Source organism: Brassica napus, chromosome A6 (genome assembly GCF_020379485.1).
Source record: "Brassica napus cultivar Da-Ae chromosome A6, Da-Ae, whole genome shotgun sequence".
In the NCBI taxonomy this organism is placed as follows: Eukaryota; Viridiplantae; Streptophyta; class Magnoliopsida; order Brassicales; family Brassicaceae; genus Brassica; species Brassica napus.
This window is the reverse complement of record NC_063439.1, coordinates 11,403,942-11,430,920: the sequence shown is the minus strand read 5'-3', so window position 1 is coordinate 11,430,920 and position 26,979 is coordinate 11,403,942. Positions and strand designations below refer to the sequence as shown.

General features: G+C 35.4%; 4 protein-coding genes, 1 long non-coding RNA gene and 1 pseudogene across 15 annotated transcripts; all 6 read right to left on the bottom strand.

Annotated features, from left to right (window-relative positions):
* Positions 1-1,351: 1,351 nt before the first annotated feature.
* LOC106370271 (protein DEHYDRATION-INDUCED 19 homolog 5-like) lies at positions 1,352-4,134 on the bottom strand. 7 transcript variants are annotated; one of them, XR_007340404.1, is made up of 8 exons: positions 3,775-4,122; positions 3,539-3,678; positions 2,944-3,007; positions 2,483-2,712; positions 2,189-2,318; positions 1,851-1,916; positions 1,671-1,760; positions 1,352-1,596 (listed from the first exon to the last, which is right to left on the bottom strand). XR_007340404.1 is itself a non-coding variant. In XM_013810312.3 (4 exons), exons 2-4 carry the CDS (start codon positions 3,662-3,664, stop codon positions 2,225-2,227), a joined length of 288 nt encoding a protein of 95 aa, XP_013665766.1. In that variant the 5' UTR covers positions 3,665-3,678; positions 3,775-4,134; the 3' UTR covers positions 1,923-2,224. The 7 variants fall into 7 exon arrangements, 1 of the variants encoding a protein (XP_013665766.1); XR_002652717.2 differs by having other exon boundaries at positions 2,189-2,322; positions 2,426-2,712; positions 3,775-4,121; XR_002652718.2 differs by having other exon boundaries at positions 2,492-2,712; positions 3,775-4,119.
* Positions 4,135-5,021: 887 nt separating this feature from the next.
* Positions 5,022-8,181, bottom strand: LOC106369572 (annotated as a pseudogene).
* A 928-nt stretch (positions 8,182-9,109) lies between these two features.
* Positions 9,110-13,365, bottom strand: LOC106371353 (putative receptor-like protein kinase At3g47110). Of its 4 annotated transcripts, XM_022687441.2 has the most exons (4): positions 13,137-13,365; positions 12,683-12,813; positions 9,785-12,427; positions 9,110-9,712 (listed from the first exon to the last, which is right to left on the bottom strand). In XM_022687441.2, the coding sequence occupies exons 2-4, from the start codon at positions 12,720-12,722 to the stop codon at positions 9,342-9,344; spliced, it is 3,054 nt and encodes a 1,017-aa protein (XP_022543162.1). In that variant the 5' UTR covers positions 12,723-12,813; positions 13,137-13,365; the 3' UTR covers positions 9,110-9,341. The 4 variants fall into 4 exon arrangements, with proteins under 4 accessions (XP_022543162.1, XP_013666870.1, XP_013666868.1 ...); XM_013811416.3 differs by lacking the exon at positions 12,683-12,813 and having other exon boundaries at positions 13,137-13,318; XM_048782676.1 differs by having other exon boundaries at positions 9,515-9,731; positions 9,785-12,813; positions 13,137-13,203.
* On the bottom strand, positions 13,283-14,612 carry LOC106371356 (zinc finger CCCH domain-containing protein 42). Its single transcript, XM_013811418.3, has 4 exons — positions 14,381-14,612; positions 14,199-14,308; positions 13,936-14,123; positions 13,283-13,843 (listed from the first exon to the last, which is right to left on the bottom strand). Exons 1-4 carry the CDS (start codon positions 14,551-14,553, stop codon positions 13,433-13,435), a joined length of 882 nt encoding a protein of 293 aa, XP_013666872.1. The 5' UTR covers positions 14,554-14,612; the 3' UTR covers positions 13,283-13,432.
* A 1,335-nt stretch (positions 14,613-15,947) lies between these two features.
* On the bottom strand, positions 15,948-18,105 carry LOC106371357 (E3 ubiquitin-protein ligase AIRP2). Of its 2 annotated transcripts, XM_048782675.1 has the most exons (6): positions 17,693-18,034; positions 17,529-17,543; positions 16,915-17,065; positions 16,783-16,849; positions 16,492-16,714; positions 15,948-16,412 (listed from the first exon to the last, which is right to left on the bottom strand). In XM_048782675.1, the coding sequence occupies exons 1-6, from the start codon at positions 17,758-17,760 to the stop codon at positions 16,196-16,198; spliced, it is 741 nt and encodes a 246-aa protein (XP_048638632.1). In that variant the 5' UTR covers positions 17,761-18,034; the 3' UTR covers positions 15,948-16,195. The 2 variants fall into 2 exon arrangements, with proteins under 2 accessions (XP_048638632.1, XP_013666873.2); XM_013811419.3 differs by lacking the exon at positions 17,529-17,543 and having other exon boundaries at positions 17,693-18,105.
* A 2,815-nt stretch (positions 18,106-20,920) lies between these two features.
* LOC125610322 lies at positions 20,921-24,589 on the bottom strand. Its single transcript, XR_007340402.1, has 5 exons — positions 22,826-24,589; positions 22,611-22,724; positions 22,153-22,267; positions 21,857-22,017; positions 20,921-21,669 (listed from the first exon to the last, which is right to left on the bottom strand). It is a non-coding gene; the product is annotated as an uncharacterized LOC125610322 (long non-coding RNA).
* Between the last annotated feature and the right edge of the window lie 2,390 nt (positions 24,590-26,979).

The window sequence follows — 26,979 nt, the reverse complement described above, 5'->3', positions numbered from 1 at the left end:
CTGTTTATAAATATATATTATATATGTTTGTGTTGAACATATTATATATGTTGTAAGAAAAGAACATATTATATATACATTTAATTTAAAATCTTCTCTATTAAAAGAGAAGTACCATTTTTATCTATTACAAAATAGTCATACTAGAAATTTAGGTTCATATATTCAAATATTTTTTTATTGTTTACATTAGTTTATTTAATGTATAACATTTCTAAATAATTATAAGGATATTAATAACAAATCCATTTTAACTATAAATTTAAATTTTAGTTTTAGAAATAACAAAATCTGTTGAGAAAAATCTAATAAAATCTTTTAAAAAATTTAAATTTTCTTTTAATTAATGCACTGATTAATTTTGCAATTAGTAGTATAATATTATTATAAATTAATTTTAATTAATTTTTTATTATAAACAAAATAATGAATTTTTTTGCTAATTTTATAAATTTTATAAGTATATTCTACATTATATTAAAATAGAAGTAATTAATGAATTACATATTAAAATTATATTTTTTTTTGCAAACATATCAAAATTATGTTGAATTGGTAAACCAATATATTTTGAAAAAATACTTTCATTAAGATAAATAAATAAAATATGATTTGCCGTTTAAAGTGACTAAAATATCATTCACCTTTTAAAATGATTAATATTCATAAATTATGTAATAATTTTTACAAAAAATAAAATTGTTATCATAGGTTAAATTTTAATATTTAGAACTATATATCATTTAGTTATTTTTAAAATGACAGCAATATATTATCATAAATTATTATATACAAAATAATATAAAATTTATGTTAATAAATAAAATTTTATCCGCACGGGTGTGCGGATTAAAATCTAGTTTATAATTAAAATATATATTCTTTGAGGATTAATTGTTGGAAAACTTAAAAGAAATTGAAATTTTGAGTGTTCAGATTTTACAATAGTTGACCAAAATGTATAATATTAATCTTTTTCCGAACCAACACAATCATTAAATATGAACAGCAAAGGCATATATTTTGCACATGTACAATCAAATTTCAATTTAGTTTTGTAGATAATTGAGATTAATTATTATATTTTCTAGTCATTCTTTTGATAAACACTATATAAGAAAAACAAAGAGCAAAACAGAGATGCATGTTGAATCAAAAGTAAAGAAAAAAATACTCCCCTTTTTATAAGATAATAAACACACAAATACCAAATATGGAAGACTAACCTGAAGTTAGGTCTTAATCTAGATAATAGACATAAGAGCATCATTATCCCAAAACCCCTTAAAGGGTCTCTTAATTAATTTTTAATAATTTTTAAAGTGTAAAAGTGAGTTAAGAGACTTAGAAAGAGATTTGAACATTTAAATGGTTTATTGCAAGTCTCTTAATTATGGGTTCTTAAAAAAAATTATAAAACACTTTCATTACAACAAACTTTACTACAATGCACAATCAAAAAACTTCAAATTGATCAATGATATTGAACTAACCAGTAGCTCTTGGTCTGAAACGTTTTCTTCAAGCTCACGGCACTTTCTTCTTTCTTTCTATCTAAGCGCCGCCAACCGCTTCTCCAGATCATCCATTTCAGAACTGCGCAGATGGTTTGACTTGGATGCTGATAGAATCACAGATGATGTGTTTGTTTTATAGTGTAGATACCATACCTGCTGCTCACAACTTACAGTCATGTCCATTTGCGCAGACTGCTTTTGGAACTCTCTCATAACCTTAGCCTGTTTTGCCAGATCCATATTCTGGAAACATCAGAAAAACATCTCAGTTAGATTATAGAAACAAATTCTAAACAACAAATCTGATTAGTGTTAAATAAAAAGGAATCAGACCTTGCTCATAGCTGCCATTGCCTTAGTAATGCTTTAGAGGAAAGCTACCTCATTCCCTGGTGATGACTGGTGATACGACAAATGGAAGAATCAGATGTGCTTTGTTTGTTAGTGAGTGAACGCGATTCTCACAAATTCAATTACACAATGGTTAAAAAGAATGGCCTCAGTATTTTTCAGTCTATAATATAACAAACAGATTCAAAGCTAAGCAAGAACCGTGAACTTATTACAAAACTTGCTGATGGGAAACAGAACAATAAACGGAGCAATCTTAAGACAATGATAGAGATACAAAAGAAAGGTTCTAATAACAAAGAGGGGAATCCATTACTCACAGATTCGATCTGTATTCCTTCACTTTCAAGCCACACTCAAGAAGTTGCATTGCCTTGTCTCCTCTCACAATGACGCAACAAGAAATCTTTTCGTAATGTCTCATACAAAAAGCTCTCACAGTGTACCTCGCTGTCTACAAATAAGACCAAACTCAGAATAAACGCAAATATCAATTTCAATTACGAAACGCAAATATCAATTTCAATTACGAAACTCAGAATAAACGCAAATATTACAATGAACTATAAGAACAGATTTTGCTTTAAAAGAACGAAAGCCAAGTTTAATCATACAATCCAGACCCAACTACAGATTAAAAGCCATGGAGAGGTCATCGTCAGAGTCGCCGGTTAATGGAGTCGGAGTCGCCGCGGAGAGGTCATCGTCGAGGAGAGATAACCAGATGGAGTCGGAGTCGTCGAGGAAACGCGAGAGAAAGAGAGAGGATGCTTTGGTCGAGAGAGAGAGGGGTGAGATAACGACACGTGTCCATAAAACCCGTTTCTTAAAGAGCATCATTATCCTACCAACTCATAATGGATTGCTTAATAATATAATAATAGTATTTAAGGAGATAATTTGGATAAGAAACTTAGCTAAGCAACTTGACATTTTTCCTCCTCCATTGCAAAGCTCTTATTTTAAGGTGCTTAAAAATTTTAAAGATTCTTTTGCCAATATTATGTTCTTCAAAGGAGACCATTCAATACACAAAACATACGGCAAGAGAGGAGAAGAGAAGAAGAGTATTCACTTGTTAGAATCCGGCCATCTTCCAGGAAATAAGAAGACCACCTCCTCAAACCCCAAGAAGTTATCTGCATTTCCATCATAAACAAAAAGCAAACAATCAGAGATGGCACAACTACAAAAAAAAAAAAACATAAACAGAGACTTGAAAAAAAGATAGGATTACTAAAAGTGTGTTCCATTCTTGTGGTTACACGACAAACATAAATGGGATCAGAAGGAACATGGAGATATGTAATAAAAGTTGGAGATATGTAATAAACAAAGTTTTACCAAAAACAAGTTTTTTGCAAGTCTTGTTGTAAATCAAGAATCAAAGATTCCAACTTTTGACAAAGTTCATCATTACCTAAACTAAAAAACAAAACTCTTACACATAAACTAACACACACACGCTTGATCTAATAAAGCCTCACCATGAGACTCAAATGCCTCAAAGACAAAAACTTTTCTCCATTCTTGGTTCTCTATGTCAATGATTTTCGGACAGGATGGATTTAATTACAATTTGATTTTCTCTAGTTGTTTGCCTAATCTACTAAGAACCATGTGAAGACATTTATTAGATTTTTGATATTGCAGAATAAAGAGATGTTTACCCCATTGATAGTGTCCATGGGATGATCTTCGTCTATGTGGCAGCAGAGAGAGACGATATCAAAATAGTCTGAGCAGAAGGGGCAAGCATACTCTTCCCTGAACTCATCTTCTCCCTCTACCTCCATGTGAAGGCTCGGTTCTGTCGAAACCATCAATAAGATTTACAAAAGCCACAACACGAAACTATCAATAAGATTTGCAGAATATCTCTTTACTAACTAAGTTAAAGCCTCACCTTAGTCATCGAGATCGTGGCTGATCGTCCCATCGCCGGCGATAAGCCCGTCGGAGAAGTTAGCGTTTCGGTGAGACGATCGAACCCAATCCCTATCCCTCGAGACGATCAAAGACGACGACGAGATCATCCCAAGAGAAGAGATCAATCACGACATTTTGGAACCGAAATCTACTGATTTCAGGAAGTGGGGAGAGAGACAGAGATAGAGATGAGAGAGAGAAGGAGATAAGCAACGTAGCTTATTGTTCCTAATTAAGCAACGGTGCTTGAATTAAAAGATAATTTTCTTTTTCTTTTAATCAAAATTCATCTAAGCAATCTACCTAAGCAACATGGATAATCATGCTCTTATGTCGCTTAATTAAGCGATGTCTCCATTCTAATTAACCAATTTTTATTTTTTTTTAAATCTAAAAATACTAAATACGGGCCTTAAGAGCCTGCGATAATGGTGCTCTAAGTCCTCGTTCCTGTATCACCCGAGTTTCTTATTACCAACAGTTTTTCTTCTTCTTTTGGTACTTCGCCAAGTTTTTCTTAAACAAATATATAAAGTTTAAGAGAAGTCTAAATTTGAAAAACTTGTCATCGCCCAAGGGGAAAAAACATCAAAAACAACTGAGAATTTAAATGGAAGATTCAGCATTATTAATTATAAAGATGGTAACAAAACATACTATTTTTTCTGCAAATAATAAGTAGTTGATAACACGAAGTCTTGGAGCATATATATGTAGGGAAATTGCCACAAATACCACATTCATAGTACCACTTTTCATGTTTACATTAACCACTTTTACCCTCACTTTTAATAAAGGGTAAAATACAATTATACCCTTAGGATTAACTAATCTAGACTTAGGGTTTAGAGTTGAGGGATGGGGTAGGGTTTTTAAAATGTGAAATTTATGGTTCTAATAAATATATAAATACTTAAAAAATATATAAAAATTTTAAAAAATAGTTTCAAACATAATTTCCGTTTTTCAAAAAGAAATTAAAAAAAAAATAAAAAAAAAATCAAAAAAAAAAGTTTTATAAAAAAATTCGAATTTGAAAAAGTATATTTCGAAAAATAAAAAGAAAATTTTTTTTTATTTTTTTTTTATTTTTTTTTATTTAAATAATAATTTATTATATATATAAATAACAAGGACATAAGAGTCTTTTGTCACTTAATGAAGAATGTATTTTTGAAAATGTCTCATTAGTGATGGTAAAAATGAAAAGTGGTAGCATGAAAGTGGTAAACATGTAATTTTCCAATATATGTATGTGCTAATAAATCAAATTATTTCGTAGCTAGGCGTTATGATATTAACCTTTGAGGATTTCAAATGTTGTAGAGGAAATCAAAACACTTCAACGTCTGGCGGTTATTCTGGTTTTAAAGAACCTCTCTCTGATTATGAATAACTCCTTTACAATTTTACTTATGGCCAACCGGTTCCTTGGAAGTTCCTCACAACACCTAAGTCCCAACTCCAAGACCATTGTCAAGCACTCAGCAACAGGGAAACCAACTCGTAGACCTCTCTGAAGAATCAATGTTCACTACACTCTCAGGCAATGCTGACTTGGTATAGCTGTATAGTGTAAAACTTCCTTCAAATAGTTCATTGGTTGGTCGTTTCCCTGTGAACATTTCCAAAAGGAGAATCCCAAAGCTATACACATCACCATGTATTGATGGTTGTCCTCCCATTCTATACTCTACAACCAAAATTCACAGAAAAAAATATTGGAGTGATAAAAGAATAATACACAAAGTTTGATAGTTTTACCTGGTGCGGCATAGCCGATGGTTCCTCTAACGCCGGCCGAGCTGAGTTGATTAAGGAAGGACTCTTGGTCGAATTTGAGAAGCAGTCGAGCTAGACCAAAGTCACTAACATGTGCTGTTAGATCATCATCCAGAAGTACATTGCTTGGCTTAAGATCACAATGAGCTATGGGATCATGACAATTAACGTGAAGATACTCTAACGCAGATGCCACGTCTATAGCTACGTTAAACCTTTCACGAAGGGTCAAGGGCCTTGAGGTTGTATCGCTGGTCCCTTCTCGGTACAGCCACATATCCAAGCTTCCATCCGGCATACACCAAGGCTCTAAATTCCTTACCTTTGTAATCGACGCTGGAGCAAGCTGTTAGGAGCTTCACAAGGTTGCGATGCCTTACACCCTTCAAGGCTTCACACTCTGCGCTAAAGCTCTTGGCAGCTCCAGGCTTACTGAGATTCAACACTTTGATGGCAACAGCTCTGTCCTCAGCACCGAGCAATGCTTTGTACACAACACCAAAGTTCCCTGACCCAATGGTGTTTCCCAAAGAAAACCCACCGCTCGCATTATGAAGCTCCTCGTAACTTACCCTTTCATGTACAGGAACAGTTGTGGAGCTAAACATATTGCTAACCCTGTCGTTTCTGTTACGTTTCTTGAGCCAACACAGAGAGATGATACCGATTACCGAAAGTACAAACATAGCAACACCTGCACCAATGCCAATGACTAATTTTTTCTTTTTCACTGAAGACTTCACTCTTTTAATCTCTCCTTCCACGGAGCATGGCCTTAACTGTAGTTCAGGGATGCCCCCACAAAGATTTATGTTTCCAAATATAGAAACTTGGCTGAATTTTCGAAATGCTCCTTCACTTGGTACTGGCCCTTCAAGACTATTCACAGAGAGGTTTACTAGATAACCAGGTATAGAGCCAGAGAGATTGTTGTTGGATAGATCCAAGAATTTAAGGTCCCTCAGCCCTCTGATATTAATGATGCTTCCTTCAAATAAGTTTCTATTTAAACTAATCTCTTCCAAGGAGAGACAGCTCCCCAGGGTTTGCGGTATATGTCCTGATAACTGGTTGTGTGAAACGTATAGCTGAATAAGATTCTCCAGCTTTCCCACCTCGCTTGGTAAATCTCCAGTCAGATTATTATACGAAACATTTAAAGCAACCAGAGACCGAGCTTCCATGAGTTCTTGAGGTATGGAGCCATGCAGCATGTTGTAATCAAGTAGAAGGGATGGTTCCTTTGAAACTATTGTTATACAAATAGAGCTCAGCTATCATACTGAGGTTCCCCAAGGAAGATGGTATCTCTCCTGACATCATATTGGACTGTAACTGGAGCCTTCCTAATCTGCATCCCAAGGGAGGTGGGAAGTTCACCTGTCAAGAGGCTCTGCTCAACCTTGAATGTTTGGAGGCTTTCAAGGTTTCCGATGTCATGAGGAATGCTCCCAAAGATGAAGTTTCCTCCAAGGAATAGATATGTTAACTGGTTGGAGAGATTGGATATAGCATGAGGCATCTTCCCCCCAAGTCTGTTGTACCCAACACCAAGATACTGTAGTTGAGTGCAGTTATTCAAACTGCCAAGAAAATCAAGATCTCTGGAGGAGTAACTTCCCAAGGAGTTATAACTAAGCCCAAGTATTTCTAGATTATGTAATCTTCCAAAACTCAAAGGAATGCTTCCTGTCATGTCGCATGCTGCAATATCAAACTCCCTGAGAGATGTAATATTGGCTAGCGAAGATGGAATCTGCCCTTCGAAAGCGTTTCCTCCCAAGAACAGCACTTGAATGTTTGGAAAAAGCAAGTCAACGTCAGGCCTAAGCTGACCAGATAAGGAGTTTGTGGGGATGGATAGAAACAGAAGTGAGGAGAGGTTGTAAATAGCAGGAGGAAAGACTCCTGAAAACTTGTTTTGCGCTAGTCTGAGAAACTTGATCCTCGTGAGTCTGGACATACTGTCAGGGATCTCTCCTTCCATACGGTTGTACGCGAGATCAAGCCTCTCTAGTGATGTTAGGTTCCCGAAAGAGGCAGGCAACTTCCCTGTCAGGGCGTTTCTACGGAGAGACAGAAGGACAAGAGAAGAAAGTGAGGCTAGCTCGGAAGGAATCTCGTGTTCAAGATTGTTGGAGGATAGATCACTGGTCAAAAGTGCAGAACAGTTGGATAAGCCGAGTGGAATCCCACCTCCGAGAACGTTGTTTCTCAGGTTCAAGTTGAAGCCTGAACAGCTTCCCCACCTCAGGAGGGATGCTACCGTGGAAAGAGTTGTGTGCGAGACTATGAGATGTGATGAAAGAGAGGTTACCGATAAAGGGCGAGATAACACCTGTTAGTTTCATCCCGCTGAGGTTTAAACCAGTGACTCTCTTGTGTTTCCGGGCACAGGTAACTCCAGTCCAGTTGCAGAGATCAACAGATTCATTCCATGAAGCTAAGGAAACTCGGCTGTTTGGTGATAGGTTAGACTGAAACTCGAGCAGCGCTTGTTTGTCTGTCTGATCAGTGAAACTGGATGCCTGACAGTAGAACACAAGAGTATGTATAGCAAGTACTTGAAACAGTATAAGGCCCATACAAGGAAGATGCATAGTAAAGGAGTAGTTCTTTTGTGTTAAACTGCAGCAGCTTTGTCTTTGTTCGTTAGGAACCGAAGAAGACTACTACTTGTATATTCTTTTTGTACCCCCAAGAAGGGGTAAAGTAAGCAAAGAAAATTGACAGTTAGATTTAAAAAAAGTACCATCTCAATCAAAGAATCAACATCCATGCATCAATAATAAGAGAATAATTAATTAAAGAGAAATAATATTTTAAGGAAACAAAACCTGTGAGAGGAAGCAACCAACGGTCAACAGAAGTTGGCGGTGATAAAATATTTGCAAAACCTCGTTCTGTTGGCTCATCAATGACGATGAAGGTTCACGGTTTGAGAGCATTGACTTAATTATGTAAAATATGCTCAGATATATACATAGAAGATTGAAATAATCCTCTACTCGGATACTTCTTACCAAGTGACATGGACAGCAGCAAGAGTCCAAAGCTGTACACTTAACTCTTTAACGTACTCCATAAAGACATACTTAAATGATAATGAAATTAACTAGAGCTTTAACATAACAGACTATAGACTATAGTCGTGAAGATGAATGGATCTAGTAAAGGTATAGAGATTAGGATTTATTCTGAAAGCAAGAATTGAAAACTATGGTTGATTTTGGACCTGCAGAGCTAAAGTTGAGCAAGAATCAAAATCGTTGGGTTGTGGAGCGAGATCACAATGAGTGTATTGGCTATGAGTCTGTGACAGTAATTAGGAAATTAGACATAAACTAATATACGTATCACCTCCAACGTTAAACCTCAAAACAATAGTCATCTAGTTTGACAAGGTTTCTACCCGTAATGACATTTTCACATAAAAGTATCAGAACTTTGACAGAAACAGTTCCTAGGATGGTGTAATTGCCTAATATAGTTCTCATTGCACACAACAAGGGCAGCATACAAGCGTACAATAGTTAAATAGGAAAAATATTCACTAGATCACTCGCAAATTCATACAAACAAGATAAATGTATATGTATTGAACAAATATTACATATTACATATATATAGATGCATATACTTATTTGTGTGCAGTGAAATGTTTTAACATAATTATATTGCTGTATACATACCTATTATCTTTTCGCCTTTTCACAATCTCTTGCACTACAACTCGGGTGAAAAGATAGACGCCTTTGTCACCTAAAGGGTCTTACCGTCTTCAATCAACATGTCTCTGACAGAGACCAGCTTTCTTAAGGCCTCAGCCATCGATATCCGGTTCACCGGTGATTCTTCTGAACACCTGACTCCCACCTTATACACAAGCTGGGACAAGCATTCCACCATTTCGACTCCAAGAACCGGATCATATGCACCACAGAGAACAGATTGGTCTGTTATATCTACTGCTCTTCGTTCCTGCAATAATGCTGATTTGGTAAAGCCATGGAGAGTTAGACCGTCCACGAATAACTCATCCGTGGGCCTTTTTCCTGTAAACATTTCCAACAGGAGGATTCCAAAGCTGTACACATCTCCCACTATCGATGGATGACCTCCCATTCCATATTCTACAAGTTCAATAATTAACTACAATGAGATCGAATGATATCACGTTGTTTTAATCTGAAGTACAAACATACCTGGTGCAGCATATCCGATGGTCCCACGAACAGCCGTCGAGCTGAACTTCATATGAAACGATTCACGATCGAATTTCAGGAGGAGTCGGGCCAAACCAAAGTCACTTACATGAGCAGTTAAATCTTCATCTAGAAGAATATTGCTTGGCTTAAGATCACAGTGGGCTACTGGAAACTGAGAATAAGTATGAAGATAAACCAGAGCCGAAGCAACATCTATAGCAATGTTGAGTCTTTCCAAAAGGGTCAGGGTTCTTCTCGATGGACCGTCAGATTCTTCCGGGTGCAGCCACATGTCCAAGTTTCCATTAGCCATGAACTCATAAACTAGAGCTCTGAAACCATTTCCTTCAGAATCCACACTCGAACAGACAGTAACCAACTTCACAAGATTGCGATGCCTCACACATCCTAGTGCTTCACATTCTGCCATGAAGCTCTTTGCAGCTCCACGTTTGCTGAGATTCAAAACTTTTATGGCAACGATCTTGTTCTTGGACCCAAGAAATCCTTTATACACAGCCCCAAAGTTACCAGACCCAATCAAATTGCTGGAAGAGAAGCCACCGGTTATCTTGTAAAGCTCATCGTAGCTTATCTTTTCATAAAATGACTTCACAGGGGAGAGAGACCGATCATTCTCATTGTTGTTACCCCTGACGTTCTTCATCCTCTGTTTGTACCGGCATATATAAAACACAGACAGAGACAACAGCAAAAGAGATGCTATACCTGAACTGACACAAATGGCGATTATCTTTTTGACTGACGACGAATGCTTTCCTGGTAATTCTACAGAGCACGGCTCAAGCAGTAATGATGGGATGCCTCCACAGAGGTTTATGTTGCCAACGATCGACATTGCACTGGTATTACCAAATATTCCTTCTGTTGGCACAGCTCCTTCGAATTTGTTCATAGAGAGATTCAGATTCTGTAGCTTGGAAAAGTTTGCCAAATATTTAGGTATCGTGCCAGAGAGATTGTTCTTGGACAGATCAAGGAACCTGAGGCCAGTCAACCTTCTCATATCTGGAATAGAACCAACAAATGAATTACCTTGCAGCCAAAGATATTCTAGTGAGAGACAATTCCCCAAGGAGCGTGGAATCTGTCCTGACAGTTTGTTGTACGAAACGTCTAGACCAAGCAGAAACTTAAGGTTTCCAACGTCTTCTCTCAAAGGGCCAACCAACGAGTTAAAAGAGACATTTAAGATGATGAGAGACGGAAGCTCCATAAGCTCATGGGGTATGCTGCCATTCAGCTTGTTAGTCCCGAGGTTCAGGTCTAGAAGGTAGCTGCAGCGTCCAAGACTTGAAGGGATGCTTCCTTCAAAAGTGTTGTTTATCAGATAGAGGTACGTTAGCCAAGTGATATTGCCCAAGGAAGATGGTATCTCTCCCGACAGTTGATTCGAATAGAGCAAGACTTTTCTCAATTCAGAAAGTTCTCCGAAGGAGGGAGGAAGTTTGCCTGTCAGCAAATTTTCTCCCATGTCTAACGCTTGAAGGCGTACTAAATTCGCAATGCCATGAGGAATACTTCCAGATATGAAATTGATGCCAAGGGAGAGCTCGGTTAACTGGGTGGAGAGATTGGCGATGGACATAGGCAGCTGACCGCCCAGTTTATTCATACCAACATTCAAGTACTGCAACTGAGTGCAGTTAGCCATTGCACCAAGAAAATCAAGATCACCAGAAGAGTAGCTTCCCAGAGAGTTGTTATTAAGGCCTAGCCTTAATAAATTCCGAAGTTTCCCAAAACTCAATGGTATCTTTCCGGTGAGATGGTTAGATGGAATGTCAAGCTGTTGAAGATTTGAAATATTGGAAAGTGACTCCGGAATAGAACCGGTGAAATTATTTATCCCCATGTATAGTATTTGAAGGTTCGGGAGAAGAGAACCAAAGTCAGGTCTAAGGGAGCCGGCGAAACTGTTGCCGGTGATAGACAGGAATACTAGAGAGGACATATTGTAAATTGGAAGAGGGAACACACCTGTAAACTTGTTCAATGCTATTCGGAAGAACACCATCTGTTTCAGGCTAGCTATGCCCCCTGGGATCTCTCCATCCATTTGGTTATATATGATGTCGAGCATCTGGAGTGATGTCAGGTTTCTCAATGAGGCAGGGAACTTCCCTGTTAGATTGTTTCTACCAAGAGACAGAAGGACAAGCTTAGACAAGGAACCAAACTCAGAAGGCACGCCTTGTTCAAGATGATTTGATGATAAATCAAGGGACGAGAGGCTAGAACAGTTAGAAAGAACAACCGGGATAGCCCCACCAAGAAGATTATTGCTCATGTTGAAATATTGAAGCCTGAACAAGTTTCCAACCTCAAGAGGGATGGCACCACGGAAAAAGTTGTCTGCAAGATTCAGTGATCTTAGAAATGAGAGGTTACCGACAAAGGGAGAGACAACACCAGTTAGCTTCAGTCCTCCTAGGTCCACTCCGGTTACTCTTCTGTGTTTTGAGCCGCACCTGACTCCAGTCCACATACATAGAGGCAGGGAGTCATTCCACGAGTCCAACACGACTCTACTTGTTTCTGAAACTTGTGACTTGAACTCTAGCAATGCTTGTTTATCAGTCTCCTCCGTCAATCTGACTGTTTGAGCACAGAGCATATCTATATGTTCAAATGGCACAATGACAAGGAAAGCAGATACAACAATCAGCCTCATGACCCTAAATGTAAAACCCATGGGGAGTAAAAAATATTTTCTCCTTTCAGAACCAGGATGATTGTTAATTGAGATTATAAGCAAAGAAAAAGCATTAGCATATGCCATATGGAGGATCCCTATGCAATTATGAGGAATATATATATATAGCATAACTAGCTTTCAGAAACTGTCAGATAGAGTGAGGATATTCTACATACACCATGGGCCATGGGTAGGCAGATTATTCTCAACGCTCATTGGCTTTGACCCTCCATGTAGAATAGAGCTATGACTTTTTCTCGGGCTAATTGATTAACTGCTTCATTTCGTCAAAGTCAACGGTCAGGCTCTGATCAGACATAGAGAAAACTCGATTAATTAACACTAGTAAAATCGACCAGCCTTATAAAATATAGCCGACGAATGTTTGTCAAGTTCTTAGCAATGACCATCACATCAATGATTTTACTTTTCACCAACTTGCTTATTGTTTTCAGTAAACACAATAAAAATCAATAGCTTAATCACAGTTTATTCAAAGAACTCTTAATCACACCTAGCAGGCTAGCAGAAGAAAACAATAAATATCACTATCTAATACATTAATTCATATTTCATAAAATTTTCTTTGTAGACCAAGTCAATAAGAATTAGGACGAATAAGCGATTTACCTCGCTAATTTGGTTAATGACAGGAACATCAAGAGTTGCATAAATCCATATGTTACAAGGAAAGCCAGAGTCATTCGTTCCTGTGGAAGACATGAGTCTGTAAACACAGGTCACTAAAGCCACTAACAACAATAGCAAAGTGCAAGTGAACCATAAACGACTTCATTCACTCCAAACAGTTAAGTAATCAACAAGTCTAGGGTGTCACAACAAACATAGAATGACGGTAAAAGGACGAAGCAGTTTAATATAACCAACTCTCTTGTAAAGAACAACACATCTCATTGTATATCCCTTTAGCGACGGCGAGCATCCCTGCTCGAATAATCACTATCTTTCCCCGATTGCCGACTTGAACCTTCTCCTTCCCTGTCGTTATAATCCCTTCTAGATCTTTCCTTCGATTTCTCCATATCGTGTGTTCTGGATCTCTTGTCGTCCCTTGCATAATCATTTTCAGCAGCGTGTCTTGTATATTGCGAATCATCAAGACGTCCTGATCTCTTTTGTTCCCTCCTATCGTAAGAATCTCTAGACCTTGGCTCCCTGTCCACTCTATCTCTTTCTCCACGACCCTTTCCTCTGTAATTCGCATCAGGTTGGAAGTCTCCTCGATGGCCACCACCCTTGTTGGGACCATTAAACTTGTCATGATCCCACTTGGCGCTTCTATCCTCTTCATGACCCCAACCAGTATTTGCAGCTCTCTGTCCATAACAAAAGAGTGAAAGAAAACAAAATGTGAATAACAAGAAAGTTCAAAAGCATATTGTATATATGAGGGTGAATGTCAACTTACTTTCTCGTCGTGGGAGAATTTACAAGAATCACCACGAGTACAGTCTCCTCTCTGAAAAGCTCTGCAGACACCACGTGCCTCTCTGTTGTGCTGTCGCGTGTCTTCGTCTTCCTCCTCTCGCTTAGTGTATTTGCTACAATGGTCCACCTTGATGGTCCTCCCCAAGACCTGAGCTCCATTCAGATTATCTGCAATTTCAAAATCACAGTGTAAGTAGAATTAGAAACCAGTGTACAAGAATTAATTAAAGGGAGAGAACGAACCAACAGCGAGAATGGTGCTTCTTTGATCCTCATAAGCAAGAAAAGCAAAACCCTTTGATTTTCCAGTGCCCTTGTCTCTGATAAGATTGACATCAACGACTTCACCATATCTACAAATCCACAAGAAATACAAACTCATCAAAACCAAAACCTACGAAGATTCTGAATCAGGAAGCACTTACTGTGCGAAGACGGCGAGGAGATCACCCTCTGTGAGATCGAAAGCTAAGCCTCCGGCGTAGATATAAGCAGAGTTTTTGTACTTGGAATGCCACGAGGCCTCTTCCGAGATCCCTAGATCTGATTCCTTGGCGTTTATAGCCTGTGTCCACTTTATCTGCGTCAATGGATTCATCCTCCAGAATGAGAGAAACAAACCCTAAGCTGAGTTAGTTAGTTGGAAAGAGGGATTACCTGAGCGGGTCGGGTTTTATAATCAACTGACCCGTACTGGGCCCCAAATTGTTTTATCTGGGCCGAGAGGAGTCTCTATAAAGGAACATTCCCAAATTCCAATAGGTTAAGGTGGGTTTTTTTCTCAAGTTATGGGAGCAGGAGCACAAGAGTTGCGCTATTGGGAGGAGGTTGGAGACATGTTATGTGCGTTGCATGCATGTCCACACAGGTCTCATACCTAGTCACCAGGGTCGTTTTAGATTGTGGGTTGTGGAAGATGCTGAGAAAGAGGAATGGTCTTTGCATACGTTTCTTTTGCCTGAATACATTTTCCACTCGTCTTGACTTGAAGGTCATTGATACATCTCTTTTAGATTTGTCTGGTTCCAACCAAACTGTCTGGTACTCCCTTTCGGCTTTTCTATTACAGCTTAGAAAAGAAAAGCATGAGAAATCTCACAATTGAAGAACCATTTGTGTGACCGTTTCAGATCTTTATGAACTTTTGAAGTTAGTTTAGGGCCTTTTTCTTTTATATATGGATTCTCATACCTTTTCAAATGTATTTTGAAATTAGCTGGTAAGTTTATTGGGTCGTGTTCTCGTTTGGTTGGGACCAATATCTTCTTAGGGCATGACTGGTTCAAACGCAGCGGTTGCGGTTGCGAAGTTTGTGGATGCGGACAATTGTAGTTTTTAGCGGTTTTAAAAGATTAAAAATTGGTGCGTTTGCGGGTGACTTATGACTGGTTAACTACCAAATACGGTAACAGTCAAATAATAAATTAATAATATTTATATTTAATATAATTATAAAAATATCAAAAATCATAAAATTATAATAAATATAAAATTTATATTTAGAAAGTTATAATTTTAATTTTTGAAAATTTATTGAAATTGTTTTTATTATAAAATTTTATAATATTAATTAAAATATAATAGATATATTTTAATATTTTCATAATTTCAATTTTAAATTTTTTATTAAATATTTTTATTTTTGTATATATATTGTTTTGAAAAAAAAAAAATTTTACTCTCCCGCAACCGCAAATGCTAGCTGGAGCCAGCTTTTGAATTTATGAGATTCGGAGCGGTTTGAAACGGTTAAGAGCGATTTGAGTGATTGTTGCAAACCGCCGACAACTGCTACCAACTGCAAAAGCTGCGTTTGCGGGTGATAGCAGGAAAATCAGTCGCCACCTTAGTAGATGTGTGTTTCTCGTCCTTCTGTTTTTTTTTCTCGCTTTTCATATCATGCATGTGTTGTAGCTGATGATCAAGCTAAACCGGATCAATTAATTACAAATATAACTCCCAGAGAAGATAACAGAGTGTGGATTAGTTGTGTGATTGAAAGCGCCATTCCACAAAGAAAAGGTTTAGAGTCATGATGAATGTACACAACAGAAATAACACAGTTTGGGAACCAAAAGCCAAAAGCAAGTAGATATGGACTTCCCCAAGAGAATGGTTACTATATATATATTATTACTTACTAGTTACTACTACTCTAAAACATTATATACATTCATATAAAAGTTTACCAGAACCGGTTTTGGCTTTTATATAAAAGCTCTTCTTCCTCTTCTTATTATTCACTTGACATGGCAATCATAAGGAGAAGAAGCAAACACTTGATCTGGAACCACTAGAGTTAGCTTCTCTATGTACACAAACAGCCTCTTCTTATTCTCCCTCTCCACCGTATGGAGACTGACCGTATCTGATCTCTCCATCAACATCCACAAGTCTCCTGAGTTTACTCTCTTCAGACTGTCCCTGCAGAAAGGGCATGACTCTGACCTCCCATGCCTGCAACAAAAAAACACCTTGTTATAATGATTGAACCATGCAGAGAAGAAACTCACTCAATAAAGAATGGCCTCCTTACCAGTCACGGTAACACTTGATGCATAAAGAATGTGTACAATTGGGTAGAACAACCATGCTGTTCATCTCCATACATATACCGCACTCCATGTCAATCTCCGAGAGCTTTACTCTTTCGATCTCCTCTTTGTTTCTGTACCGTACTTTGCATACCTCTTTCTGTTTGCGGTCATCGATGTCTGTGATACCTCTTTCTAGTTGCAACAGCGAGGGAAATATCACAGCTGTTACACAATAAGGGAAAACCCATAAGGGATATCAAACTAACTTGTTACACTTGAATAAACATTACCATAGAAATCTTTAATACTGGTTTTTCTCTCGTAAACCGACATTGTGGTCTTCCCATCCGCATAGGTCTGATGCAGTTGAAAGGATTTACTCAAACAATCACTCTAGAGAAGAAGGAAAGGAAAGAATGTACCATGTAAATGAGAACTCTGAGCAAACCGAGTGCACCGGCAAGGTGGCAATCAGTCCATTGGACGAGAAAGAGTAAAAACTGAGCTGCCGGGTTGTAAGATAGCCTCATCTGAACACGAGCTCCATCCTTCTCCCGAGGATAATCCAAAGCACTGTTTATTCATTCAGAAGAAAAAAAGAAACAGTGACATTATGCATAAGCACCATCACATAACAAACCTGACTTGATGAAAACCACACGCTTAACTCAAGTATTGATCGGATCAAACATCAGAGCTCAGATGTGACCAAATAGAAGACATAACAGCTTTATCATAGCAACACACTAAAACAACTCAAAACACATTTTCAGCTCAGATGAGGAAAGAAACTTTTAGCTCAGTTAGACTAGCATCAGAATCAAATGAGAACATCAAAAGCCAAAGACTTTGTCCAACTTGGAGGGTCAACACTCGTATTGTTTTTAGACAAGACTCCCAAAAAGAATGACTTCATTATCCAATTTCGTTGAATTACATCATTGATATGGGTTGTTAACTTATCCTTACTTCTTATTATATCTTTACTGTTTGGGACCCAGATTAAACCCTAATTCGACTACAAAACAAGCCGTACCATCTCCGAGCTCCTCTGTACGAACACAGAAGAATAATTTCAGACAAAAAAAAATCAAAGAAACAAAACTTGAAAGCTCAGCGTGATAAAGATAAAGATTTTCACAGCAATAAAAAAAAATCAACACTTTGGATGGCGAAAGCAAAGAAATTAAGAGGGCTTACACAGTGTTAGCGTGTTGGATATCAGCTTCGAGAGCTTTCAGAGAATCCTTGAACGACACTCTTGCCATGGAACGTCAATTTCCAGCGAGAAGAAGAAGAAGATCAGAAGCAAAGAAAAGTTTGATGCTTTTTCCTTTTTAGAAGAGAAGATATTTCCACACCCCAATTCGATGATCGATACAGAAGGAAGATGGTTTTTTTTGGTAAATATGTAATTCTAGATAACCCTCTTTTGTGCTTTCGGTTTCGATTCTCGAAGAATCTTTATCAAGAAAAGACGCGGAGTGGGCTTCCTGATTGTCCCTTTTGCTCTCGTTCGGCTATGATAGTGAGAGACAAAAAAATCTAATCTTTTTTAATTACGGCTATGATCCTCTGTTTTTGGCGTGCCTATACGTTTTGAGTGGAATGCAATTGTGTTTTGAAACGTGGAAGGATAAGGCTAAATATCTGCTGATTGATTTAAGGCTTAAAATATCGTTTGTTATCCATTTAATTATGAAAAGTCAATACCACTTGTAGTTTATAGTACAACAATAAATAATTGCATCGCCGTTACTACCAAACAGATTGGGTAAAGACAAGTCAACAGATTAGTACATACAAAATAATAGAAAACTAGAGCTTGGCCCGCAGATTTGATACTTACATTAACATTTTTATAAACTGTTTAATGACACTTTTAAGTATATAAGTTATTTAGATATTTTTAGCTTCATACAAACTTACCCGAATCCGTAAGAATCCAAATAGAACCATGTCTAGAAATTTATAATAACTGGACATAGTTTAATTTTAAAATCAAAAAACTCAATTTCAGCAAAAATCGATATGTATCTGAACGCATATATGGATGCCCATGTCTAACTGATTATGTAAAAAATTAAAACAATTTTTATTAACAGATTTGAATTCTTATCACTACTGGAGCAATTTCATTTCAACACGTGAAATTATTATGGTTAATACAAAAAATAAATGACATCAAATTATTATGGTAAATACAATTAATAAAGTAGTTTGGAAAAGTGAAAAATGAATGTAAAAATGTAATAAAACACTTAAATGCAGTGTTTTGAAAACCGGACCGGTCGGTCAGACCGTGACTCGGCCTTCTAACCGGTTCCGGGTTGTACTAAAAACCGGATTTGAAGTAAAGCAGCAAACCTGGTCAAAAATCGGTGAAACTCGGTAAAACCGGTGACCGGTTCAATATTGAAACTCGGTTTTCTCAAATTCAAGTAAAAAATATTAAAATTTTGCATTTGTTTAAAAAAATTCCTAAAAATTCATATTTTTAAAATATCTATCTAAATTAATTATTTTTCATTATATTTCATTTTACTTTTTAAAGTTTCGGATTTTTCATATTATTTTTAGATTCGAACAATGATATAAAATTTTATAAAACAGAATTTTATAATTATACATATATATAGTTACTTAATCTAAAATTAAATTAAAATTTTAAACCCAGTTGAACCGGTCCGACCAATGACCTAGCTATGCTGCCGAGTCAATGCCCCGTCCGGTTTTCAAAACATTGCTTAAATGAAAACAATAAATGAATTGGTTATAATTAGTCAAAAAGAGAATGAAAATTTGTAAAAATCGACTTCAAAATAGGCAAGTATTATTTTAAACTTTAGTTTTAATAGAACAGATTGTGTTAGTTGATTGATATCATTTTTTTTTAACGCTGATTTATTATGATCTTACAATTATGATATAGGAAATATTACATAGACGATTCGACAACCGACAATACTACCTGCCTTATGAAGACCTACGCCTAACTGCATCACCTGAGCCGTCCTATGAAGATCCACGCCTGACCAGATGTACTTGCACCATGTTGAAGATCCCTTGCAAGCATTTCCTCTGTAGTCTGCATAATTGTTTAATAAACCGCTCTCTCCGGGACTTGAAACCTGGATTTCCTGTAATCTGCAATAAATTTTGCATAGTCTGGGATTTGAACCCCAGACCTGGGTGTAGAAGTCTTTAAACCTTAACCAATAGGCTACGACAATAATTTTTGCATAGTCTGGGATTGATATCATTTTTATTATGGTTATTGCGTTGCAATAAAAGTATTTTGGGAATGGTATTGAGTAAAGGAAACTATGGAATCATAATTATATATAGAACTAGAGCAAACCCGCCCTACGGGCGGGCGAATAAATAAATTATTAATAAAAATTTATTTTAAATGTGTAGTTTATTTTTAAATATTTATTTTACTATTCATTTTTAAAATTATATATTTGTCGTTGTCTAACTATAATACTTTTTAACTATAATGATTTATTTTCTCTCGATGTTTATTTTAGTTTAATTATACTGACAACTAACATCAATTTTTTGTAAAATTAATAATTTTTGTAAAATTAATATTTTTCACAACTTTATAATCTTTTGTAAAATTACTATCCTCTCTTATTTATATATTTGTTAATTGTTTTTTTACCATTTTTGAAAAAGTAATGATTTACGTGATGAGTAAGAAATAATTTGTTTTATTATAAATAAAATATTTTAAGACAGACAAATAGATAATAAAAAAATTCTCTAGGATAGTATAAAAAGTTTTTATCATAAATATAGACCCTAAATATCAAAATGACCAAAATATTTTATTAAGGGGTGTGTTTTTGGGTTTAAGATTTAGAATTTAGGGTTTATGGTTTATGAATTAGAGTTTAGGGTATAGAGTTAAGGAGTGGGGTTTTGGAGGTATTATTTCAAATTTTAAAAACTAAAAAATTTAAAATTTTCAAAATAAAAAAATCTATTTTGGTCATTTTATTTTTTGAGATCTATTTTTGTGACAAAAAAACTTTAAAAAGTATATTCGAGAGAATTGCCCTAGATAATATGAAACTGTTATTATATTTGAAATGAAGTTAATGTTATCAATATTATTGATTAGAAGCTTTGAAATAAATATAAATGACTAACTTAATATTAAAATGTAGAGGCAAAGGTTTGTAATCTTATGTGTAGAATAAACTTTTAGTGACTTCACTAAAATTTTTGAGCTTTCCGGGTTAAGAGTTGCTTAACTTGCATCTGAAGATATTTTTTTCCTGAGATGTAACCTTAAGAAGCATTGTAAATCATATGTTTTTAAAAGTATTGATATAAGACCCAAATTATCATTGTAACGATGCTCCAAGTTTTGAATATCACAACGATAGCTTGGACTACCGAAGTTAAAATGTGTAATTCGTTGAGAATGACTTGCGTTAATTGAACAGACGGTTCAAACCAAATTTTAAGACTTAGAAAAAGCACACACTAACAACTCCAAATAAACTATTGGGTCCGAAAATTAACGTAAAAAGTTATAATGGTCTTCATAAAGTTCATCTGATCCATTATCTTCAACAATGGAATATTCACCGGTCTAAACACAGCCGTTTTGTATATTATATCTTTCATCTCTGCAATTGCCTATGCATATGGCTCGACACTATCATACAAAGAAGTTGAATGTTTGAAACTGATCTTTGAAGAACCAACTCTTTCTTTCTTTGTTCTTGGTTTCTTAGACTTCCATTGATTCTCATCGGATATGAGCTTGGAATCATTGTGAAGATGGTCAACAATAAGGACGTGACTTCCTGTCTTGTCTCTATTTCTCTTCAAAGATTTGAGTTTTTGTTGTTCTCTGTTTTCAGGCTTCTGTCGATATTGCTGTTGTTCGTCGTACAATCGGGTGATGATGGATCTATCAAATTAGCTCTGTTACCAACATGTTGAATCTCACAAATGACCCAAGATCAGGCATGAAACAGCGGCCTAGATTCGTGTCAATGAGTAGGTGGGAAGAAGAACAGAGTTCTTAGCAATAAGCTCATTTCATCCCCACATCAGTTGTGATCCTTGATGCTCCATCATTTTGCTCTCGGGTCATTCCATAGATAGCTAGTGCGTAAAAGTATTATAATCCTTCCATTGGATCAAACACAGCCCTGAGAAAACCACAACGCCAAAGTGAGAAACAGAGCAAGTTTTGCAAAGAGAAATTATCATTTCATGGAATTGATCTCCTTCTATATTCATGGTCATCTGTCCACAGAAACCAAATTTTCAGGATCAAAATTTTCCTTAAGATTAATATATGTCTTGCATACATATATGTAATGTTCGTGGTCATACCTTATTTTCAGCCAAGATAGAAGGGAGTAATGGTAGGGGAAACGTCATTGGCAGACTTGAACTCCTGCGACTCCTTGAAGTTCACCCTTGGCTGCATAAAGCTTCTTCTTCCCAACACCAATGATCTCCAGGGCGAGATAATGCATCGTTTCGCTTTAATGCTAACATAAACCAAATATTTTAAATTATAATCACCACAACAACATCACAGACAATAATATGAATCGAGAACAAAATTTGGTTAGTGTAAGAATCAAAATTAAGACTTAAAACTAAGAGCTTAAAACAACTCTTACGGAAACAGTGACCATGTACATAAACTGATATAAGATTTTATCATCAAACCATTTCCACTGCTCTGTGAGCTTCGTCTACATGAAGCATCGTGAGCTTCGCCGGCATCATAGTCGCCTGAAATATAAGCAACGAAATCATCAAAGCTGAGAATTCCTCAGTTGAAAAAAAAAAATAGGTACGAAAGAAGTTTGTAGTATGGATCCAGCATGGTGGAACATATATAAACATCAACTAACTGTCTGAAACGGTTTATTTTCTCAGCCGTAAAAATACGAAGATTAGAAAAAAAATATATCAAACATCAATAGCTGGGAAATGGGTCAGCCATTATTCTACAGCAAGAACTCCAAAACACAATGAATTATTATTATCTGGAATCAAGACGGTGGCGATTTGTATAGAATTTAACCGGAGATATAATCAAAAATCTAAACAAAAACAGTAGTAAACAGATAACCTGAGAATCTAGAAGGAGCATGTCGAGTTTCATTAGCTCTCCCCCACGCCGGACGTTTCTGGCCTCCCAAAATCGGAGCAGGCGAACTTGAACAGAGGAGGAGCAGCGGCCAGTCTGAAAATCGGAGAGTAAGACCACATCTTAGCCATGACTCAAATTTTTTGTATACTGATTGGTTTAGAACGAAGGATGTTTATGAAAGCATGAACTCGTACGTTTTTATAGCAGAGCCTCCACCGCCTTGCACTCTCCAGGATCGCATTGAATGGAAATCGTGTGTAATTGATTAAGGAGGGCTTTATGAGAGGGTATCGGTTACTGCTTCATCTCCCACCGGAAGAAGGAGGAAGACGAAAGATTGGCAATGGTCAATGGAGGAAGGGTGGAGACGCGAGAGAGAGACTCTCTGAGCACTAATTGAAAACATGACGTTAGTGATTGTAGAGCTAGATGGGTCTGATCATGTGGAGGCAGCCCAACAGAATTAGAAAAGAAACCCGTGATCAAATAAATGGAACGCAACATTTAAAGCAAAGAAACAGGTGTCACTCTTTCCTTTACCCAATTGATGACGTGGCATCACCAGGAGAGAGTGAACTCTACTTTATATAATTAGATATCTATACTATTAAAGCAGGATCATATTGTCATTTTTTACTTTAGCATGTCTTTTTCTTTACTAACTTTACATGTTTCATTAAGGGCAATCAAATAATATTAATAACACATCTATATTGGGTCATTTATTTTAGATCCAGCCCACATCAGATCTCTCTTGGGCCATTTGAGCCGATTAAGAAACCAGATCTAATTCTCTTTTTTTTTCTTTGGGCCATTGAGTCTAAATTCAAATAATATTTTTAGAACTATTCTTAATTATTATATTTTTTCGTTTCTTAATATAATTTAAGCATTCATAAAAAATAATTTTTTTCATTGAAAAGTATAAATCTAAACTATTAAAACTGAAATACATTTAGTACCTAACCCTTAATTTTCCTAAATAATTACCACTAAATGCCATTGACATTTGCTCTACAGCTATTATTTAGGAACAATATTTGTACCCTGTTAATTAGCCTTACAGCTTTCATTTGGTTATTAAAGGCAACGTTGATTGAAATCATATATTTTCATTTATAGTATTTATTTTAGAAAGTGAATCTTTGTTTATCACCTAACAATAGCTATCTCAGTACATGTATATACAAAACCAAACCGGTTAAAATTTATTTGACAGAAAAAGCTTTATTTTTTTTTACAAAAAAATCAGTATTCTCACTATTTCACATTTGGACAATGAAACCATCTATATCACTTACGTAGACCTGTTTATAGCTAAAATGGTTTAATCCGGTTTAATTTAAGACTTATCAATGTTGTTCTAATCTTAAACCAATTTGATATATGCAAAACGTATATCATACAAAGTATACATTATAACTTTGTAAGACTTTTTGTATTCGGTCTACATTCTACAACAAAGTTTCATTTTTGTGAGTCTTATTTGCGGAAATAAGTTATTATATGTTATGAAATTAGGTAAACAAATATCAAGAACTGATTTGATACCGGATTGCAAAAATACACACACAGTTTATAGACATTTGTGTGGTTATACAGATATTAATAATATATCAAGAATTTAATATATGTTATTTAATTAGTTTGAGTCTTACATTTTGGCTAGATTCTACTGTTGGTTTTCTATAAAATATAAATATATATGGTTTTGGTAACAATGATTTGGATAGTATATGTTATTATTTCTCATCAAAAATTTTGGTATTAATTACATTCCATATTTAAGTACGTGCTACTAAAAATTAGAATATTTATAGGATATCCGGAATACATTCCCTTCAATACAATAAAAATAAAATATTATTTATAAAATTAGTTACCATCCATATAGGAAAAAATCTTAACAGTTGAGTATACTATTTGAATAAAATATGTACATCATTTTCTTAAATACCTAAACCTCATCTAAAAAAAATGAATAACTATTTTATATCTTTTATTTATCTTAAAAAAATAAGTAGATTTTATTTGACATAAAATATTTTATTTTGAAAAAATAGATTCATTAATATGCATAAATATAATAATTGGTGTTTTAGTTTATAAAATAAATACATCAAAAAATGGTTATTGTAACTAAACATTAATAAATACATCATTTTATCGATTTTATATCCAATTGCAATATGAGAAACTAAAAAATATTATTGACAACTAAAAACCGTCGATCTATCATAAATATTATATATTACAAGTCAAATAACATTCATACAAAGACATGTTTGTGCAACCATTACATATTTATGTTGTAAAAAATTTATATATCTATTATATTAAATCAAACACCCGTGCGGATGCACGGGTCAAAATCTAGTCTTTATTAAAAATATATATTTTTTTTATTAAAATATTAACCACATAATAAAATTAATTTATCAGAGTTATATCAACTTAATTCGTTAAAGAAATAAAGTTTAATTTTTTAAACATAAATAGTCATTTAAAATGAAATACGATAAATAAAGATAAAAAGTTTAAGTCTTTTATAAAATAAAACACAAATATATGAAAATATGACATTTACTAAATATTTGTCAATTAAAAATAAAATAAATAATCCCGCGCTTTGAAAGTGCGGGTCAAAATCTAGTTAATTTTTAAAAATAACACATACGTGATTTCAAAACTTTCTAAACACAATAATAAGATTGTGTTAGTTACTTGATATTTTGTTTGTTATTTATTTGCGTTGAAATAGGAATATTTTTTGGAATGTTATTGAGTTAAGGAAATAAAATTATTAGTATTGATTTGTTGTTTTAGGCCAATAGCATGAAATGTAATTATTTAGAAAAAATTAAGGTTAAATACAAAATGTACTTCACTTTTAATAGTTTAGATTTTTCTATTAATTATTTCAGTAAGTATTTCGTAATTCCATTAGATTACACTAATATTTAATGTTTTTTTGTCATCAACTTATACTATTCAGTGAATCAAACCGGAAGATTTACGTCTATGTGAACGATGAAAGAGTGTTGCTTCTTTACACTGTGTGCTAGGCTATCCGCCTTTAAATTTTACGTCCTTGGGACATAGATGATCTCTGATCGGATGAAACTTTCTTTCGGGATTTTAAAATCTTCCAAATAACTTGCAAAAGATAGTCATTCTTTTGGTTCCGAAACCTTCTTCGCCAATTGAAAACAATTCGTTGCAAACGTTACTTGAAACTAGCGTAAGTTCCTCATACAATTTATTGCCTAGAGTAGCGCTTCCATCTCTGCATGAACAGAATAGAGACTAGCCTGAACATTCCTCGTCCCCGTCAGCCCATCAAATCCTTATAGAGTATTGAGCCAACCTTTTTCGGAGAAAGTATCATTTCTCTTTCCATGAACTATCTGTGAAACACCATCTTCCTAGAATTGACGATATGGTCGTAACCTCTACGTGTGGTATTGTCCTTTGTTTGTTCAATATTTGTGCCTCATCACAGAGTGTTGATTATGTTTCTGCCAATTTGAGTGTTTCCCTAGGATCAATGTCCATATTAATGAAGACTTTATTATTCATTCCTTTCCAAATGTACCATAATATCCATACAAACTGACGATCATCCATCTGCGGGAAAACTCTCCGGAAGATATGATCCATGTTTGTGAAGAGAAAACTTGTTGGGAAAATAGTTGGATTTGATTGTATTTGTAAGAAAGCTCAAACCTGAAGTGTTGGAGGACATTCAAAAAACACATGGTTTATCGATTTCTCATAGGCTCTGCATCTTGCACAACATATGTCCCCTTGTATCCTTCGTGCTTGCTTATTCTGCTTAAATGTTATACATTCGGACACCAATTGCAAAAAAAAATGTTTTTATCTTTGGTGGGCACCGTATTTTCCAACAAAATGCCTTCAATACATCAACTGTGGGTCCAAATAGTAGTGGTGGTCTTTCCTTGTCTAGGTAAATCCGTTCTGCCTGATATCTTGATTTAACCGTATATTTCCTTTTTTTTTTTGAAATGCCATTCATCTCTATCTATTATCTGAATCCTACTCAGCGGTATGCTTTCTATAAATTTCACATCCTATGGGTCCACCAAATCCCGAATTGCTTGCGAGCTCCAAGTTGTGTAGAAATTGTGTTGGTTTTTATTAGCTGGTCTCGGATGAGTGGTTTGGAACCATGGATCATTCCATAGAAATATAGATGATCATGATCCCACCCTTTTGATTAGTCATTTGCTTACCAGAGATCTAGCAGATACGATACTCCGCCAGCCATATGACAGAGAATATGAACGAATCGGTTCCAGGGGTGAGGCGTTCCTGTAATACCGAC

Coding starts and splice junctions, on each gene's coding strand:
- LOC106370271 (XM_013810312.3), bottom strand. CDS start 3,664: ATGGAGGTAGAGGGAGAAGATGAGTTCAGGGAAGAGTATGCTTGCCCC. Junction 3,008..3,538: donor CCATGGACACTATCAATGGG/GTAAACATCTCT, acceptor ATGGAAATGCAG/ATAACTTCTTGGGGTTTGAG. Junction 2,323..2,943: donor AGATGGCCGGATTCTAACAA/GTGAATACTCTT, acceptor TCTTATTTGTAG/ACAGCGAGGTACACTGTGAG.
- LOC106371353 (XM_013811414.3), bottom strand. CDS start 12,635: ATGCTATATATATATATTCCTCATAATTGCATAGGGATCCTCCATATG. Junction 9,713..9,784: donor CATCGGATATGCTGCACCAG/GTATGTTTGTAC, acceptor TTGAACTTGTAG/AATATGGAATGGGAGGTCAT.
- LOC106371356 (XM_013811418.3), bottom strand. CDS start 14,553: ATGAATCCATTGACGCAGATAAAGTGGACACAGGCTATAAACGCCAAG. Junction 14,124..14,198: donor AAGCACCATTCTCGCTGTTG/GTTCGTTCTCTC, acceptor TTGAAATTGCAG/ATAATCTGAATGGAGCTCAG. Junction 13,844..13,935: donor AATTCTCCCACGACGAGAAA/GTAAGTTGACAT, acceptor TGTTATGGACAG/AGAGCTGCAAATACTGGTTG.
- LOC106371357 (XM_048782675.1), bottom strand. CDS start 17,760: ATGGCAAGAGTGTCGTTCAAGGATTCTCTGAAAGCTCTCGAAGCTGAT. Junction 16,715..16,782: donor CAGTATTAAAGATTTCTATG/GTAATGTTTATT, acceptor ATTGTGTAACAG/CTGTGATATTTCCCTCGCTG. Junction 16,413..16,491: donor ATCAAGTGTTACCGTGACTG/GTAAGGAGGCCA, acceptor TTTTTGTTGCAG/GCATGGGAGGTCAGAGTCAT.